We start from the raw sequence: 17436 nt of genomic DNA on the forward strand, positions 1-17436 counted from the left end.
TTGTGCATGTTGGAGCGGAATAGTCTGACTCCTGTAGGCTAGCCCAGTACGCAGGCGGTTGAGCCGCACCCAGGCCTTCCTTGGCAAATTATGCATTCCGGTTGGATGGGGGCTGGTGTCGGAGATACAACTTTAGAGTCTTGAGGAGTTCTTCTTCCACTCTGAGCTCCATTTTGTTGTCCTCCCAGGTAGTCGCGCTGATGGATTGGTCTTCAGCGGTTTTCATCAGGAGTTGTGCGTCACATACAAATGGTTGTCTCGATTTCAGTTGCCGAGGATGCTTGATTGCTCGCTCATAGACTCATAGAGACTTGAGTGGAGCAAGTGGTTGGGGTTCGTAGTGCGGCGAGAAAGAGACAGGATGGCTTCTTCGTGACGAAACTCAGTTGGTTGGTTGCCTGCAAGGACAGGGAAATTGTCCGATGGTGTAGGTCGCAGACATCCTGTCACGATACGCAAGGCAATATGTAAAATATTGTCGATAATATCGCTTCTTCCAGTACTGACCAGAATTACATTTTGAAATGAATATCGTTACCAGTGTTCCCTCTAAGGTGCAAAAATTAAGACAAAAAAACGAAATTTTGTAGACGGTTTCGTGGTCACAAAAAAGGTTGTAAAATCAAGATTTGGTCAAATGCGTTTTTTCTAAATAACTGCTTTTCTACTCAAGGTAGATGCATTCAATGTTCAGAAAGCAGATAGAAAACCATGTTTTCTGCATCTTTTAACACAAAAACTGTATCTCTAGCTGAAGTGGTTTTCGAGATATGCAGATTTGGTATTTTGAGGGAGGGCACAGAACTTTAGGGGGGGAGGGCCACCTCTAAATCAACTTTAAATTTAAAAAAAATTTGCAAGAGTTATTTTTTCTGACAACCTCACCACTTGAAAGGGTGTCCCAAGCAAAATTCAAAAACTCAATTTTAAGAGCCACCCTAATATGTATTGATGCTCTTTTTTGTCTCATCTGAATCACTGTGCTGTCCTCGTATTATATATATATAATTTGTTTTCATTGTGATTTTTTGTTTATTTCTAAAGATGACTGTGAGTTTGTGGTGTCATTTAATATTCAAACTAGTATCATTAACGCCGCATTCTTATTTAGGGTTACCGTATTTATTTATATTTTAGTTTTAAATTTTAACTTAAGGATGAACGAGGAGGAAGCCCCAGCGTCGTACATCTCCACTCTCGATTTATTCCTCCTCTCGGCTCTTATTGGATTTATTGTCTACTGGTTTTTCTTTCGAAAAGATGAAAAACCAAATGAAGATGAATTTAAAAAGATGACTGTCGTGTAAGCTGATTGTGTTAAATTAATTAAATTGCTTTCTTCAGCTCTTTGTAATCCAAGTTATGCAACACCAGTAACAATGCACGAGCACAGTTTTCATTTATGATTTGCTACATTATTGGTTGTCAGCATACAAAATGTTTGTGTCATTAGCTCAGTGGTTATGCGCTCAACTCAAGATCACGTGGCGTTGGTTTTGCTCTCAGGGTGTGTGCTTGAGCAAGAACTGCTTTCAGGACTGCTCTCCATTCAGTAGCACCTGTAACTGACTGCGTAATGAACCTCCACAAGCATGAGAAACTACCAACCAATCATGGCTTTGTCAGTCCGAGGATAAAGAATAAAGATTGTAAATCAACCAAACCAAAAGTAGAAATGGCAATGGCACAATGTTGGCCACTCATTCCATCTCTTTTATATTTATTCAACATTATCCGATTATTGAAACTAGTTCTGTTGTTTTGCCTAAAAAGTGAAGCATCTTGTCAACTCATTATTTATTCAGCTAATAACAAACCTTATAAATTTCACTTAAAACATGTGTCAGGTTAAAGTTAAGTTTTATATTATACTGTATATGATACAATGTGTGTAGCTGTGATGACAACTGGCTAGGCTGAGAATACTTAATATATATACTTAATGCACAAACTTAATTAAGATTTGAAGAAAGCATCCCTTCCTAGTCCCTAGGTTTCAGAGTGTAAAAGGCCAGTGTACAACAATTTTGTATTTTGCAGGTCATATATATTGAAGTTTGTTAAAACATCATGCAATCCAAACACTTAAAAATTAATTCATAGCCTACTGCTTTAATAGCACAACATCTAAAGTCCAATTTTTCAGAGATTAACAAACCAAACAAAAAACTAAAATTGTGTTTGTTGTTTTTGTTAAGTTACCGTATTTTACCTAAAGCTTGCATTGTTTACCTATTTTACTGAGACTAGGCTACACACTTTGCGGCTCATGGGGTTTGTAGTTTTTGGCCAGTGGCTCGTTTAATGAATAAGTTTGTCCACCCCTGCAATAGATTGAGTTTCACTTTTTGCAGCATGATTGTTATTTACTTCACACTTGTACAAACAACTTATTTTAGCCTGATGTTGCGAGTTTGCTGTGGTAATAGCGGTTTGCATTAGCTTTCGAAGCACAGTTTCCTAGTCATATGCGTTTTTATTATAAACAAGATGGTGATTAATAAGGTGAAATAAATATCTTAACAATGGTTGAGCAGCAATTCACAAAAAATATTATCAATTTACTTTTTTAGACAACCCACTTTTCAACGTAGCGAGTCTATGGATGCCGGCATTCTCGCTCGTATGAAGAAGTCTGTAAGTTGTGTGATGGAAATTCTGTGTGCAAAGTTTTATTTCTGCTGAACGATGACAATGCTAAGCAACACACTTTTTATCTCATCATGTAATTTGTATCAATCCATCTATACAGCAGTATACTAACTATTTTGTGCCAAAAAGTGCTTCACTCTGCTATGAAATGGCACGAGTTTGTTCAGTGAAGAGATGTCACATTGGTCAATACACTGGCCTAAGGTATATATTATGTGTTTCGTAGTTTGAAACTGCAGAAACATGTTACAGTCACAACATGTCTATTAAGCTGTAACAAAGTCGGTGCTTGGAAAACATTTGTGATGACAATAAAGATCTTTCATCTGTGAAATTGATGGAAACGACATTTTTTTGTAAATTCAATGAAGAATTCAAACTAAACTATTCCCCTTCCATCAATAGCCGATCCGTTTTCGATAAATTTGAGACAACTGTGGTTAAGTTCTGACGCTTCCGACTGATGCAAGAGATCTTCCATGCAGGGGAGGAACATTGCAATCTTCTATGGATCGCAAACAGGGACAGCTGAAGAGTTTGCTGGTCGACTTGCAAAGGATGCACAGAGATACGGGATGAAAGCCTTGACCCTGGACCCTGAAGGTAAGTTTATGATTGGCTGATAGCCAACAGGAGATACTTAAAATTGTTTTGTTGTGTTCACATCTCGATGGTTGCGCACGAGGACCGATTGTGATGAGAACCACCTCGTGTTCATCATGCTGGATCGTCGTGTGAGCTGCTTCTGGTGCCCCGGACTACTTGCAACGTAATAACAATGAATTGTGACGTCAGAATGCAACATGGACGACCTCGCGCAGTTGACGGAGCTGGAGAACTCTCTCTGCATCTTCTGCATGGCGACGTACGGAGAAGGTGATCCTACGGACAACGCCCAGGACTTCCACGACTGGCTGCAGCAGGGGGAGACCCAGCTTACCGGCCTCAGATACGCGGTGGGTCTCAACTTATTGCTGCGATTATACATATGACGTCATAACCGCTTGCGCAAGACTTTGGTTCTGGCAGAATCTGCTTTGTGCAAATTACGTCACAACAGAGATTTGTCAAGTTGTGTCGACGCCATTCTCTGGCCGCTTTCTCTGGTGACGTCACTACTTCTTGTAGGTTATTATCACATTTGCATTTTATCGCGAACAAACATTTTGTTAACGTGTCAGTGTCAGTATATCACGGTGGCTTTGCATTCGTAGCATTTTTCTAGCGGTCGCGTTTGCGCCGGGCGAAAGTGTAACGAGGCACAATTCTTGGCAACAAGAAGAGGATTGCTGAAGTGGTGGCTTCTATTGATGGATCACTACGGATGCAGATACTTATTCAAATAGAATCAGCACTTTACATGCCCGGATGTGCTTCTTGCTGTTCTAGTATAATTTCCGGGTTGCAATCGGCTGTCATCGCGACCACAAACTACCCCGGTGACGTCACTAAGTTCAATGGCCCCCTATTTGAAAGGAGTCACTTATGACAATGATCTCACGGCAGGTGTTCGGGCTCGGGAATAAGACCTACGAGCACTTCAACTCGATGGGGATCTATGCGGACAAGCGAATTGAGGAGCTGGGAGGGGAACGGGTCTACGAGCTGGGACTCGGAGATGACGACACCAAGTATGTTGCCACCTTTTGTTTGTGAAACATCTTGGTATTGTTGCGTACATTCTACGTAACAAATCTTTTGTTTTTCATCCTGTACTTTCACCAGAAACTTTCAGCGAATGATATTTTGTCTTCTATGACGTCATCACGCAATCTGCTGAATTGCTTTGGTTCACTCCATCCGTGCAACTTGTCTTGTTATAGCATCGAAGAAGACTTTGTCTCATGGAAGGAAGGCTTCTGGCCGGCAGTGTGCCACAAGTTCGGCGTCGAGGCGTCTGGCGAGGACGGCTCCTTCCGCGCCTACAGCTTCAAGACATTTGCAGCCGATGACGTTGACAAGGCCGGCATCTACCACGGGGAGGTGGCGCGGCTGCATTCATATGACAACCAGCGACCGTGAGTTCACTTTGTACTGGCCGCGTCGTCTTTAAGTAGACGATTAATCGACGCAATTCAAATTGTTTCTGCGCTGTTCGATTAGGGTTGTGTCAGCGATTCATAGTATAGGGATGACCAACTGGGTTAGATATCTGACAAGCGGAGTGTAAAAGTGTTGCCAAATATTTTTTAAACTTTTAGAAAAACTATTTTTTTTTTGCATTTTTAAAGAGTAGTGCTCGCCCAAAGCTTGTCCCTTATTTACGGGCAAGCTTTGGACAACTACTACTGTACTTTAAAAATGCCAAAATGAAATTTTTTCTAAAAATTAAAAAAAAAACATCTGGCAATATTTTTACATTCCGCTTGTCAGATATCCAGCCGAGTTGGCGATACTTGTGCTATGAATCCCTAGGTCGCGTGTAAAAACGCTTTGATTTTTCAAGTTTCAGCCTGTATTGTGACATTGTGACGCAACTGTAGTAAAACCATCTACAATTCCTCAATTAGGAGTTTAAATTGCTGCTGGATTGAAAACTGAACATAAACACCAGTGTAAAAGCAACAAAGGATCTCGAGACAAATTTAAGGCAAGGTAGCAACAAAACAATCAGCAATCAGTAACCACGTAAGTTACAATGTAACTTAAAGCAATATCACGTTATTGACCCCTACCGAAAGTTGTAAGTACAGGTCAACATAAAATTAATGACATGTAAAGTATAAAGCAGGCTATGCCAGTAATGCATCGAAATTAATATGCAACAAAATATTGATTGAGTCGAGTGAAGTCGGTATCTGGCTCGCAGTCATTTCGAAACGATTGCAAAACGTTTGGGTATTATCTAAGCATCGAGCTTTATCAATAGTTTATTGTAGTGAAGCACTTTTGTGCTCTAGCAAGCGTTGGCTAATGTTATCTGACGAAATCCCAGCGATAAACGAGTCACGTATAGCTTCCTCTTTATGCGCAATTGCCGATATGGCCCGAAAGTCACAGAAGAGGCTCAATAGCTTTCAGTTCTGCACGTACTCGTTTGATAATAATTCATGACTTCTGCTTTCTAATTTTTAAAACAAATCGAGAAAACATGGGGTTAGAAGCCTTGTTAAAAAGGCGCTTCAGTTGTTCGATTGCTTCATCATAATTTGTTGTCTCACACACCAGTTCATATATTGAAGCGTCTATGTGATTTATGAACAAATTCAACTTGTCTTCAGCTGAAACTTTTTCAAGCTTCTTTATATAATTTGTAAAGGGTTGAACCAATGCACCCATTGTCGTTTAGTGTCTTTACTTTGCGGGTCCGCAGCTAAGAGTCTAGGGCGCAAGTCTTTTATATCGATACTTTATTAGCGGAATAAAATGTAATAAAACCATTTACCATTCCTCAATTCCATTTTTTTCCGCTAAAACGGTGCTGAGTTGCAAACTGAACATAAACACCAGTATAAAAGCTACAAAACAACTCGAGACAAAGTTAAGGCAATGTAACAATAAACCAATAAGCAATCAGTAACTACGTAAGTTGCAATGTAACTTAAAGCAATAACACGTCAATAACAATCTTGCAGCCCCTACGACGCGAAGAATCCGTTCCTGGCCCCCGTCCAAGTGAACAGGGAGCTCCACAAAGGGGGAGACAGGTCATGCATGCACATCGAGTTCGACATCACCGGCGCAAAGATGAGGTCAGCCAGGCGACGTCACTAATTGTGACGTGGTCGATTCGATTATTTTTCTTCAGTTTAACTTTCGATCCGTTCGCTGGTCACGGTTCATTGAACGCCGTGTAAGGTTTACATCCGTATGTTGCAATCAGCTGCCAAGCACAGGAAGCGGCTTTAACAGCGTCCATTTCGAAACTTCTCCCGATGCCGCTGTGGGTCACGAACGCGCTTGATCTTCTTTGCTTTGTGACGTCACAATCATATGCTGTTTACTTTGAGGCTTGTCATTGGCTGGGTAATGAAGCATTATGTTGGTGTTGTCGGTTGCGGATGAATGGAGAAGTTCTTTTGTCAACTTTATGACGTCATTTAAATGAACTGTGTAAGTTCCACTTTTGTTAGTGCACCTGGCCAGTGTTGCCAAGTGCGACTGTTTGTGCTAATCCTGAGCAAGGAGCGCAGCACACCTGGCAACATTGCTAAGGGTTGGCTGTTGCACGTTTGTCGCTATGTGTAGTCGAGGGGCTTCTCCTGAATGACAGGTTGTCATAGCGACTAACCGGCTATTGGTTGCTTAGATACGAGGCCGGTGATCACGTGGCAGTCTATCCATCCAATGACGTTGAAGCTGTGGAGAAGATCGGAGAGCGATTGGATGTCGACCTAGACACGATCTTCACTCTGGACAACGTGGATGGTGGGTGGACCTGGCAACACTGGTGTTTGTTAGCTTTGTTTCGTTGCAAGGGTGTAGGTTGGTCACGAGCACGCTGATTGGTCGGCCTGTTGCATCTATGCACCTCGATACGTGCATTGGATGTGAATTGTTTTATTACTTCACTATTGTGCCTTGCACCATGGCGCATCGTCAGAGCGCATGTTAGGTGGCGAGTGCGCATTGTTATGGTGCGTCAGCAAAGCAATAAAACAACTTATATGTTTCTGCTTTCACTTCTGCACTCATCATACGAACATTGCAAGTATTGCTAAAAAAGTAAATAATCTTGGTGAACACCTGGCAACATGAAAAATGAAAGGGTTCAGTGCCCCAAGCGCTTGAGCCTGGAACCTGAAACCACTAAAGAAACCACTAAATCTCTTGTTTAATTCAAGTGAAGTAACTTTTTTTGAACCATTATAAAGATGAACAACAAAGTAGTTGGGTTGAATGGCATTGATCAAATATAACAACAAGTTTAAACGTTTTCTCCGGACTTCTGGGTGCCATAATAAAGAGTAATATGTGAATGTGACATCTGCCCTGTGTGCAGCCAGCCAGTCAACTGGAGTGGGTCTAAGAAATGCCCCGCAAAATTTGCAGGTTAAAAACAAACCCCGATGATGATGAACTAAAAAGAAGAATTAGATCGTTTGTTCACATTTTTCTCACATCAGTGAAATAACAAATTCACGAAATGATTTTGAATGCCGCTTGTGTGGTTCACAAATGTGGCTTTGTTGTCTCCGTGGTTTGCATGACCTCAGGAAAGCATGGAAGTCATGTTTGCTTCCACATCTCATGCTGCCGTCGCGGGCACCGAGTAGTTTGGAACAACGGGGCCCGGTTGGAGAACCGAACAAGGGACCTTTCGGTTGTGCCTACGAAACGTTGTACCCATCTGCTGGGCGGTGGAGCGGCCGCATGAGTTTGTGTCTTTCAAACTGGTATTGACAAACGCGTCGCATTGTTCCTCCACCCCTCCAACGGCATTATCATTGTCTTCCAGAGGATTCCAGCAAGCGTCATCCCTTCCCATGTCCCACCTCCTTCCGGACTGCGCTCACTCACTACCTGGACATCGCCAACCCGGTCCGCACCAACGTCCTTCATGAGTTTGCGGAGTACACCAGCGATCAGAAGGATAAAGAACTTCTTCTCCTCCTATCCTCCGCTACTCCGGAGGGAAAGGTACCTTATCTTAATATTGCACTTAACATCCGACACGTTTACCATTCCCAGCATCCAGGACCTAGTTGATCCGGAAGGGAGACTCATGCTTTCAGCTTTTCATCCAAACCCAGATGGAAGATAAATTTTGGACCAATGTGCGGAAAATCCAGTTTAACGTTTGCTTCAATAGAAAACATTTCGAAATTGAACTTGTTATTTTCCAATCACACTTTTCCCACATTGAGCATGAAATTGTTGATGACTGGAAACAAGGCTTATGAAATTACATCGAATGTTTCAAAAGTTAGGGTTAGGGTTTTCCTCTTCTCTGGTAATGATGATCTGTGACATGCGCACCGGCAACCGGCCATCGTTTGCTGAACGAGCGGAGGTATTGTGCCACCGCTTACTTTGACCGCAAGTTCCAACGAAACTCGATTCTATTAAGAATTTAATTCTCCACCAAACCAGCGGATGTTTGTGACGCATGAGGCCGGATTGTTGATGGATTAACCCGCGGCGGTTTTTTGCCGAGAAAGTAACCGCCACTCCTGCGCGTCATCTCCTACAGGACGGGTTGCTCACCTTTGCTTACTGACACTTCATAGTTGTGTTAGTTGCCGTTTCTTGGGTGATTACCTTTCAGCTGAGAGAATTTTCACCTTTCAGCTGTTCAGCTGAGAGAACATCGCGGCAGTTTGGCACCCTTGTGAGGATTTGAACCATCGACTTCGGTTCACTTGTGCGCAAACGGGCTTGTTCTTCACTTTTCTTTCTTCGGTCTCAGTTTTCAACGCCTTGCAAAATGAAGAGAAACAATAATTGTGCACTTTTGTTTTATTAATTCAGTTTCTTCTCTCTAGTGATAAGCAAAAAAATAAATAACCGTCCTGTAACTCAACCAACTAAAAACTGATGAGTTTTGCTCAACGTAGTCAAAAATTGAAACGTGTAACTTACAAAAAATGTGAGATCATCTGAAGGCAAGCGCGAGACTAATTTAGTTTCTCGCGCGGGCTTGCGGTGATCGAAGCCAAACGTCACACCAGCCCTCCCCCAGATGAACCATGTGATATTGCAAACAAAAATGGTGAATCGACAAAACATAAATGATGTACACAAAAAAATAATGCAATGTATAAGAAACCGACAATAACATAACTGATCTGCTCACTTAAACGATGTTCAAACTATCAACAGTTGCAGAAACCAATTCCTAACTACAATCTATGATAAGGAGTAAGCTGTGGGTTACTAAACTCAGACGGCAAAAATCGAATTCGACAATTGATAACAACTTCATGAGGCATTAGTAAGCTTGTATCTTTTGAAATTGTTGCAAATCGAGCGAACTGAGAGCATGGTTTCGCCTTTACAAGTGCGAACACAAAATAAATCACGCAGACACAATAACAAAATGATTAGTTTGATCAGGGTTACAAGTCGCAAAGCAAACTTAAATTAATAGTTAAACTAAACATCGTGCCGGACAGACCATTCGCAGTGCTCAGCAATATGTGATGAAGGGTTGCAAAGTGTGGATCTGGTGTGCTGTCGTGTATGTGTTGTGAAAGCTTATCCTCAAGTATTCGCTTTCAATTCCATCAAACCTCTCACACGTGTCTACGGGTCCCTTGAATGTTTTTATTTGTCAGCTCAGATCTCATCGGCCACAAATCCATTGTTTCTGGATGTGCCGCAGCGATCTGGAATTATAAATCTGACTGGTGCGACGTCGCCAGGATTGCTATTCAATCCTGCCAGTATATAAAGTGTAGAAAGGAAACCTGTGCGGGGTAGAGGAAAGCGTTTTAAATATCTATGAAGTGATATGTAAAAGCGATACTAACAACACTGACAACATACTAACAATACTAATCTGACTGCAGATCAGAAGGTTGCGTGTTCAAATCACGTCGGGGTCACCAATGTGCGCAAACGGGCTTGTTCTTCACTTTTCTTTCTTCGGTCTCAGTTTTCAACGCCTTGCAAAATGAAGAGAAACAATAATTGTGCACTTTTGTTTTATTAATTCAGTTTCTTCTCTCTCGTGATAAGCAAAAAAATAAATAACCGTCCTGTAACTCAACCAACTAAAAACTGATGAATTTTGCTCAACGTAGTCAAAAATTGAAACGTGTAACTTACAAAAAATGTGAGATCATCTGAAGGCAAGCGCGAGACTAATTTAGTTTCTCTCGCGGGCTTGCGGTGATCGAAGCAGTGCTTCCACTTTTGTGGTAATTACCACAATTGTGGAATTTTTATCATGCTTGTGGTAAAAATGTGGTAATGAAAAATTTGTGGTAATTTAGTGGTAATATGGAAATTTTGTGTGGAAATTTTGCCAAAATGTGGAAATTATACATTTTGAACATTTGTCATAAAATACTATCAATAAATAAGAGCATTTGAACTGTTGTCTTCCGAAATCGAACAGATATGCAAAAAACTACTTATAATAGCATGTGACTAGCATGTTCCGCTGTTTTCGGTTTGATTTTGGAATGCGTCCTGACTTTTGACTTTGAACATAGGGTGACAATGTGATCAATGATCATATTCATAGTCAAAATGTCTTTCAGATTCTAGCTGCGGTGTCAAGTACAGTACTTTTCTTACTTTTTTCGAACGTTTTAATAACTGATAATAACCGGTAGGCTACTGTTAATAAACTGAGTAGTTGTTTTAGACCTTATTTTACACTATATAGTGTAAATATAGCCAAATAATAGCGTTGCCGGATAAGGAATTCTGTCGTAATTTGAGAAAAGTTTAAAGCTGTTGAAAACAAAAATTGCATTTTGGAATTTTTTTTAGTTCTGGGTAAAGATCAAAACCCTAACCTTATTCCTAAGTGTAACCCTTCCTAACTTTAATCTTAACTCTGGCAACACCTGATTGTAACCATGGCAACAAGTGGGTAAAAATAGCCACTTTGTTAATGTAAAAGTAAGTCGAAATACGTTTAAAATCGGGAAGAAAATCACAGTAAAAAATGTGGTAATCTGAGGACAAATGTGGTAATACAAGTGGTAATCTAGCGTTGTAAAAGTGGAAGCACTGGATCGAAGCCAAACGTCACACACTCACCAAGGTTGACAATGTGCAGGCTTGTTATTGTCACACCATCCCACTGACTCGGCTCTGCCACTGAATGGAGGCTTGAAGTGCATTGCTCACTTCCACACACTTACAATAATTTCTTCGTGTTTTGCTGCTTTTTTTCTTTAATTTCTCGTGTTAGGTAAAAACTACTTGTTCATCTGCGAGAAAGTTTGTTTTATGTTTCACCCCCTTGACAAAGTCAGTCGTTGTGACGAAACGTCGGAAAGCTGTGACTCTTAACACCTTGTGGTAGTTGCAGTCACCAGAAGCAGTTAAAATAATTAACAACAGAAGGCGGCAGATGATGAGCTTCCTTGTGTGCCCCCCCCCCCACCAAGACTGGGTGTGCCACAATGCCTCTCACCTCCCCAACATCGCTGCTCTGCACATCGCACCCACCATCCTCCTGTTGCTAACAAACCGTGTTTGATTTAGAAAAAGTACCAGGAGTGGATCATGGACGCGCGGCGCAACCTCCTTGCCGTCCTCGACGACATCCCGTCCTGTCGCCCCCCCATCGACCACGTGTGCGAGCTCCTTCCCCGACTACAAGCCCGATACTACTCCATTGCTAGCTCGCCCAAGGTAGGCCACCATGTATGATTCTGCAGTTATCGATGCCTGTGTGACGTCACAATAACGTGCGTTGTCGGATGCTCGTCACGTCGACGTGATTGGTGACGTCATCCCTGCTAACAAATCAGCTTTTTTTCCGTTGAGCAGCTTTCGAATTTGGCGTCGGCAATTGCCGAGACTCAACGTCTGCAGGTAAAAAAGCTGATGTCTGTCAGCAATTGTTCAACAGGGGCGAAAAAAACCTGTCCTATATACTCTTAAACCAGCTCAGTGGCGGAGTGGTTTCGCCAAGGGCTCTGGTGCTGGTAGATCTTAGATCGATTCCAGCTCGGGTCAAACCGAACACTTTAAAAACGGTACCGATTGTGTTCTTTCTTGCATAACGCAGTGAGAATAAGCCGGGTGATAATGTGATGACATCATCATTCATCAACCTGGTATAAAACTGAAAATGAGCCCTGGCGCTAAAAGACCTTAGCTGCTGCAGAGCGACAAAAAATAAAACCATAATGATCGCTCAAAACGGCTCTCTGAGTTTTTACTGAGCAGTGAATACTATTTTCTAAAAACCAGTTATTTTGTCTTGTAAGCTTTGCATATTGCTTAGCAAGCGCATAAAGTTTAGAATCAAGAAATCATTAAATTTGAATATGCGGTTTGAATCACTGCAAATAAACGTCTTCAAAATTGTTACTTCGACAATTCCCGCCGCCATTTCACAATCCATAATTTTACGTCGGCAATGACTTTGCCGCAGCGAGAATTCCTAATTTCGAAGTCTGTTCAGTCAGCAGAAGCGTAGTCAGAGGGGAACGGGGGGCAATTCCCCCCGCCCCCCGAAATATTTTTGATAAAAATTTTGCACTCTGTTGCAGCACTTGACAAAGTTTTACTATTGATTTAGGCTGAAAGTGCTCTTAAAACGCGCAATTTTAAATTTTTTTTTTTCAAACTTTTCTGGGGGAGGCCAGCCCCCTCTGAGCGCCGGACTCACTCACATCTGCAAAAATACCTATTTTCCTGACCCCCGAAATTTTGTTCTGTCTACGCCCCTGTTAAGTCAGTGGAAGAAGTGAATTAGCGTCTGTGATATTCCATGTCGAGTGCTACAGGAAGTCGTCGTCGCTGTTGGAGCGACCGCACGCTTCGATTGCCGGGGAACGACGCTTCACATATGAAACTAACAGCCATCAGCATTGTTGCGTCATTATGTATAGCTGAGTGAATGCGCGGTCGTTCATGCGATGTTAAACGACGAAGAATCGATGTTACTGGGTTGTTCATCGCGGTTTGACAAGATATTTGAACGTGTAATTATTTTGTAATCTCCACATTACAGTGCTGCATTACCCAAGATAACGACAAATGACAATGAAGTTTCATGGAATTGAGATAATGAGTTCAGAAGTTTTATGATTACTAGAAATTTCTTTTCGTGCTTGCTCTGATGCAACACCGAATCCTTTGTGGCATATGGTTGTTGGTTGCTCTTGTGCGTCACAATGCTTCAGTTTCAGCACACCAGAGCACATTCTTCCTGGATTATTTCGTCTTGATGAATTGCACGTGGAGGATGGGTCACCATGGTAACCACCGGTTGCCATGGTGATCTAACCCACCAGAACAACTTGATACATCTCAGGTATTACACAATGGGGTGGCTCTGGTACCCCCCACATCATAGCAATGCCACAAGTGGTCATATCAGTGTGCGGAAGTGCGGGTTTGAATATGCGTCCACCGCACATAGCGAGCGCGTCATGTCGCGACTGGCAGCGATTTTAACTGTTGGTTGACAATTTGCAGATGCACCCCACCAGTGTGCACATATGCGCGGTTGTTGTCAAATACCAGACCACCTCTAGCCGGACCAACCATGGTGTGGCCACCTCGTGGCTCAGTACCAAGATACCGCCACCTGGTGATGCTCTCATGCGACCTCGAGTGCCCATTTACATCCGCAAGTAAGTTTCGTCGGGTGACGCACAGTGAAACCTGTTTTATAAGATTTTTAGTGATTACAGACAAAACAAACTTCAACGCATCCAACATTTTTATTGTGCAGATTTAAAGTAATTCCTGATGAAAACGTTTGAGTTGGTTTTTTAATTATGTTTTATCTCTTTTTAATAAAACATAGTAAACTCGCTAAAGTTACTTTGTTTTGTTTGTCTATGGTTTAACAAAGCAAACTCTCTACCGAAGCTTTATCATTGTAGTAATTATCTGCCGCTTAGGATTTCATCGCTTTTTGATGCCAGGGAGAAAAGCGATTCGCTGTCTTAGTGGTCCGTGGTTTGACGCTGGGAAATCGAAGCGGCGTCTTTGGCCTACTGGGGCGGCTCAGTATAACGTTGGTATGTTAGAAGTTGCTATTTGTTTTCAGGTCCCAGTTTCGGCTCCCCTTCAAAGTGTCCCACCCCGTGATTATGGTGGGGCCTGGGACCGGTCTCGCTCCGTTCATCGGCTTCATACAGGATCGGGCCCACCACAAGAGGGAAGGCAAGGACGTGGGGAAGACGACCCTCTACTTCGGTTGTCGACACCGGACTGAAGATTTCATATACGAGGACAACATCACCGCATGGTCAGTGCTTGTTGGCTGTGTGCTACCGTCAGTCTGTGTGCCGCAGTCAGTCTGTATGCTGCCCTGCACGTCCCATTGTTGATCGTGTTCTTGAGGTTATGAGTGTCGTGATGGTGAGCACAGGCGGATGTGGCTGTAGCCTGAGGTTGTGGCTCTTACCATCCACCTCGTGTTGTCACAGGGAGAAAGAGGAGGTTCTCAACGAAGTCCACCTGGCATTCTCCAGGGACGGTAAGGAGAAGGTCTACGTCCAGAACCTGATCGCGCGGAACAAGATGTCCGTATGGGAAGACATACAGAACCACGGACACATCTACGTGTGCGGGTGAGTGTCCACAGTCGTGTCCTCATTAGTTTTCATCTCCGCTGTGGTTTACGGTTGCTAGGTTACCGGCTCGTATCTACCACAGGAGTGTGCAATGTCCAACCCATGGGCAGACCCCACAAGCTTTCACGTAGCTTCCCAGTAGCTCCCATGATCCTTCGAGTCTGGGGTCGCCCTCCTGCGTTTGAACAGTCGCTCCTTCTATTCAACGTCTAATTAACTTCACAAGATTGAATGTTGGAAAGATGTTTGGACACCTCGGTTCAAACTTGCACATTCGCTCCCGCATCGCGAACTGACGTCATAACCGCCATGTTATGTTTCAGCGACGCACGTCACATGGCTCGGGACGTGCACGACGCGATAGTGGACATCGTGGTGGAGTGCGGCGGGAAGAGCAAGCAGCAGGCGACCGACTTCGTGAGGGGGCTCATGAACAAGGGACGCTACTCTGCCGACGTGTGGAGTTAGATCTCGCGCCCATCCTTATTGCGTCACAGCAACGTACGGATGACGTTGCGATGACGTAATAACCATCAATTTGGCGCTATGAATGGATTTCTGGATGTGTTTGGCTGCTCTAACAAATGTTGTTTAAATGTATCGTGACGTTATTATTATGTTGCTCTTAATCGCCTTGTTAGGAAATTATTTTGTTTTCAATCAAACTACGAAGAACCGAGTTGTAGAGGGGCGGTCCTTGTATGGATTACTTAAAATTTAAACTGTTTTTTTTTGTATTCCCTATGCCGTAGTATGTTGCATCAGTCCTGCGCACTCCTTCCCTTGTGACGTCATAGTAGGATTTGATTGTTTCACATCGCTGTATTCTCCTTGGTCGCTTGTTCGCCACTATCAAGGGAAGGTTGCTAGTTTATCCAACAAAAACAACTTGCGGCTGGTGTAGCATTCCCGGATGTCCTACACCTGCCCCTTTTATTACATGCCTTGGAGCTAATTGAGTTGTTGGTCCATCTTCCTCCGAGCGGCATCGATGCTCTTAATGAGCCAAACTTGGTACGAGCCGGTTTGTGCTGATGGGTATTCCCCGTCCAACGTCACTGAAGTGATCTGACGTTTCATTCAGTCTCGTGGTAACCTGTCATTGAGCTGCAGCCAGACACCGAGTGAATTACAACCAAGAATGTCCGGCTCAGCGTTATATCATATTATGACATCCTTGATTGCTTCACCGTTATATCACGTCATCTCGGACGAACAAAGTTTGATGACACAGTAGTGACGTACCGAAAGCAGTTTCAATTTCATCACAACGTTTTACGTGATCAGTCGCTGTGACGTAATGCGCTTCGGGGATGCCCCCACCGTCGATAACGTGTCGCAATTTCATTTGTTGTCCATTCCAATGTAGCGTTGTGTTGTTGCTGTTACGTCATAGAGCGGGGATCCCCCTTCAAGGCCCACTCACAACTCTGTCCCGAAAGAAAAACAAGTCGCCAGCAACGAGCCCTTTCGTTTGTCTTCAATAAAGAGGACGCAGACCTTGCATCTTCTACTTCTAATTCAAACTTAATGCAATTCTGGCGTCCACTATACGGCAGTTGAGGCCATTTTAATAATTTTGAAACTCGATCAATCAAATTTACCGATGTTACTGTGACACAAACAATAATTATGAAGGAGAGCGATGTTTTGGACTTGCATAAATTGTGCCTTGCCCCACATAGAGGTTGCAATCTTATCAGTGCAGTAGACTTGTCGTGGCGCGAATCGATCGTGTGTGAGATTACCAGAATAAATTTCAAGCTATCTTGTTTGTTAAACCCAAAGAAAGATGTTTAGATCAGGCCTGACCCTTCCATGCATTGAGTGGTTCTAGGCTGGTGGTGTCTCATGAGTTATCTCACAATTACTGACGTCAATCTTGCGTGAACACGACGTCTGCTCACGTTATGACGTCACGCGTGATGTAACAAGCAGCGCACGCGCCCGTTTCTTGAAAGCACCGGGGAACAAAGAGCGAAGGTGACCAACGGGCGGCGACAACCTCTACCATTGTTAGATCACAATTCCCTGCAGGAAGCCGATTGATGGATCTTGTCACATGATCAGGTTACAACTTACATCGCTAATGATCGCGAAGGGCTTGCCCCCGGTAACATTAGCCTTTGACATCCATTGTGTGCAAACAGAGAAGGCGAACCAATCTACGCCTCATTGTCAACCCATCGCGGCAGATGACAGGCGCTGAGCTGCAGATCGGTGCTGCGAGTTTTGAGAACCTTTAGCTCCAGGTTCGCTTCTAGGCCAGGGCGCGTTAAAAGCTTCTAGTGACAGAGAAAAAAAAATGTAGCAAAATATTTATATGCTCCAAGTAGAGAATTTGAACCACCAAAGACGTCACTGTTACCTAAGTTGCCATTTCGAAGAGTTCACTTACCTGCAAAGCATTCCATCTGCTAGGTGCCACTAAATGGAGTGTTTTCAGATGGGAAAGCGACAGTAGCCCTGTCCAATTGTTTTGATGTCAGATGTTTCCAGGAATACAACTTAGCAAGCCAACTGTCCAAAATATTATTTTTGTTGTTATTGTGGCTTTCCCTGATCTAAATATCGTGTGCAAGGAAGAAAGGGCGACATGTCGAAAGTTGATGACATGGCCCGA

General features: G+C 43.1%; 1 protein-coding gene across 1 annotated transcript; it reads left to right on the top strand.

Annotated features, from left to right (window-relative positions):
* Positions 1 to 1117: 1117 nt before the first annotated feature.
* Positions 1118 to 16585, top strand: LOC145784164 (NADPH--cytochrome P450 reductase-like). The gene is made up of 14 exons (XM_082595929.1): positions 1118 to 1303; positions 2574 to 2637; positions 3138 to 3255; positions 3448 to 3608; positions 4159 to 4283; positions 4476 to 4670; positions 6228 to 6344; positions 6902 to 7020; positions 8051 to 8232; positions 11758 to 11907; positions 13705 to 13862; positions 14285 to 14485; positions 14667 to 14810; positions 15137 to 16585. The coding sequence occupies exons 1-14, from the start codon at positions 1158 to 1160 to the stop codon at positions 15279 to 15281; spliced, it is 2025 nt and encodes a 674-aa protein (XP_082452055.1). The 5' UTR covers positions 1118 to 1157; the 3' UTR covers positions 15282 to 16585.
* The last annotated feature ends 851 nt before the right edge of the window (positions 16586 to 17436 follow it).

The sequence above is a fragment of the Aplidium turbinatum genome, chromosome 15, assembly GCF_918807975.1.
Source record: "Aplidium turbinatum chromosome 15, kaAplTurb1.1, whole genome shotgun sequence".
Lineage (NCBI taxonomy): Eukaryota > Metazoa > Chordata > Ascidiacea > Aplousobranchia > Polyclinidae > Aplidium > Aplidium turbinatum.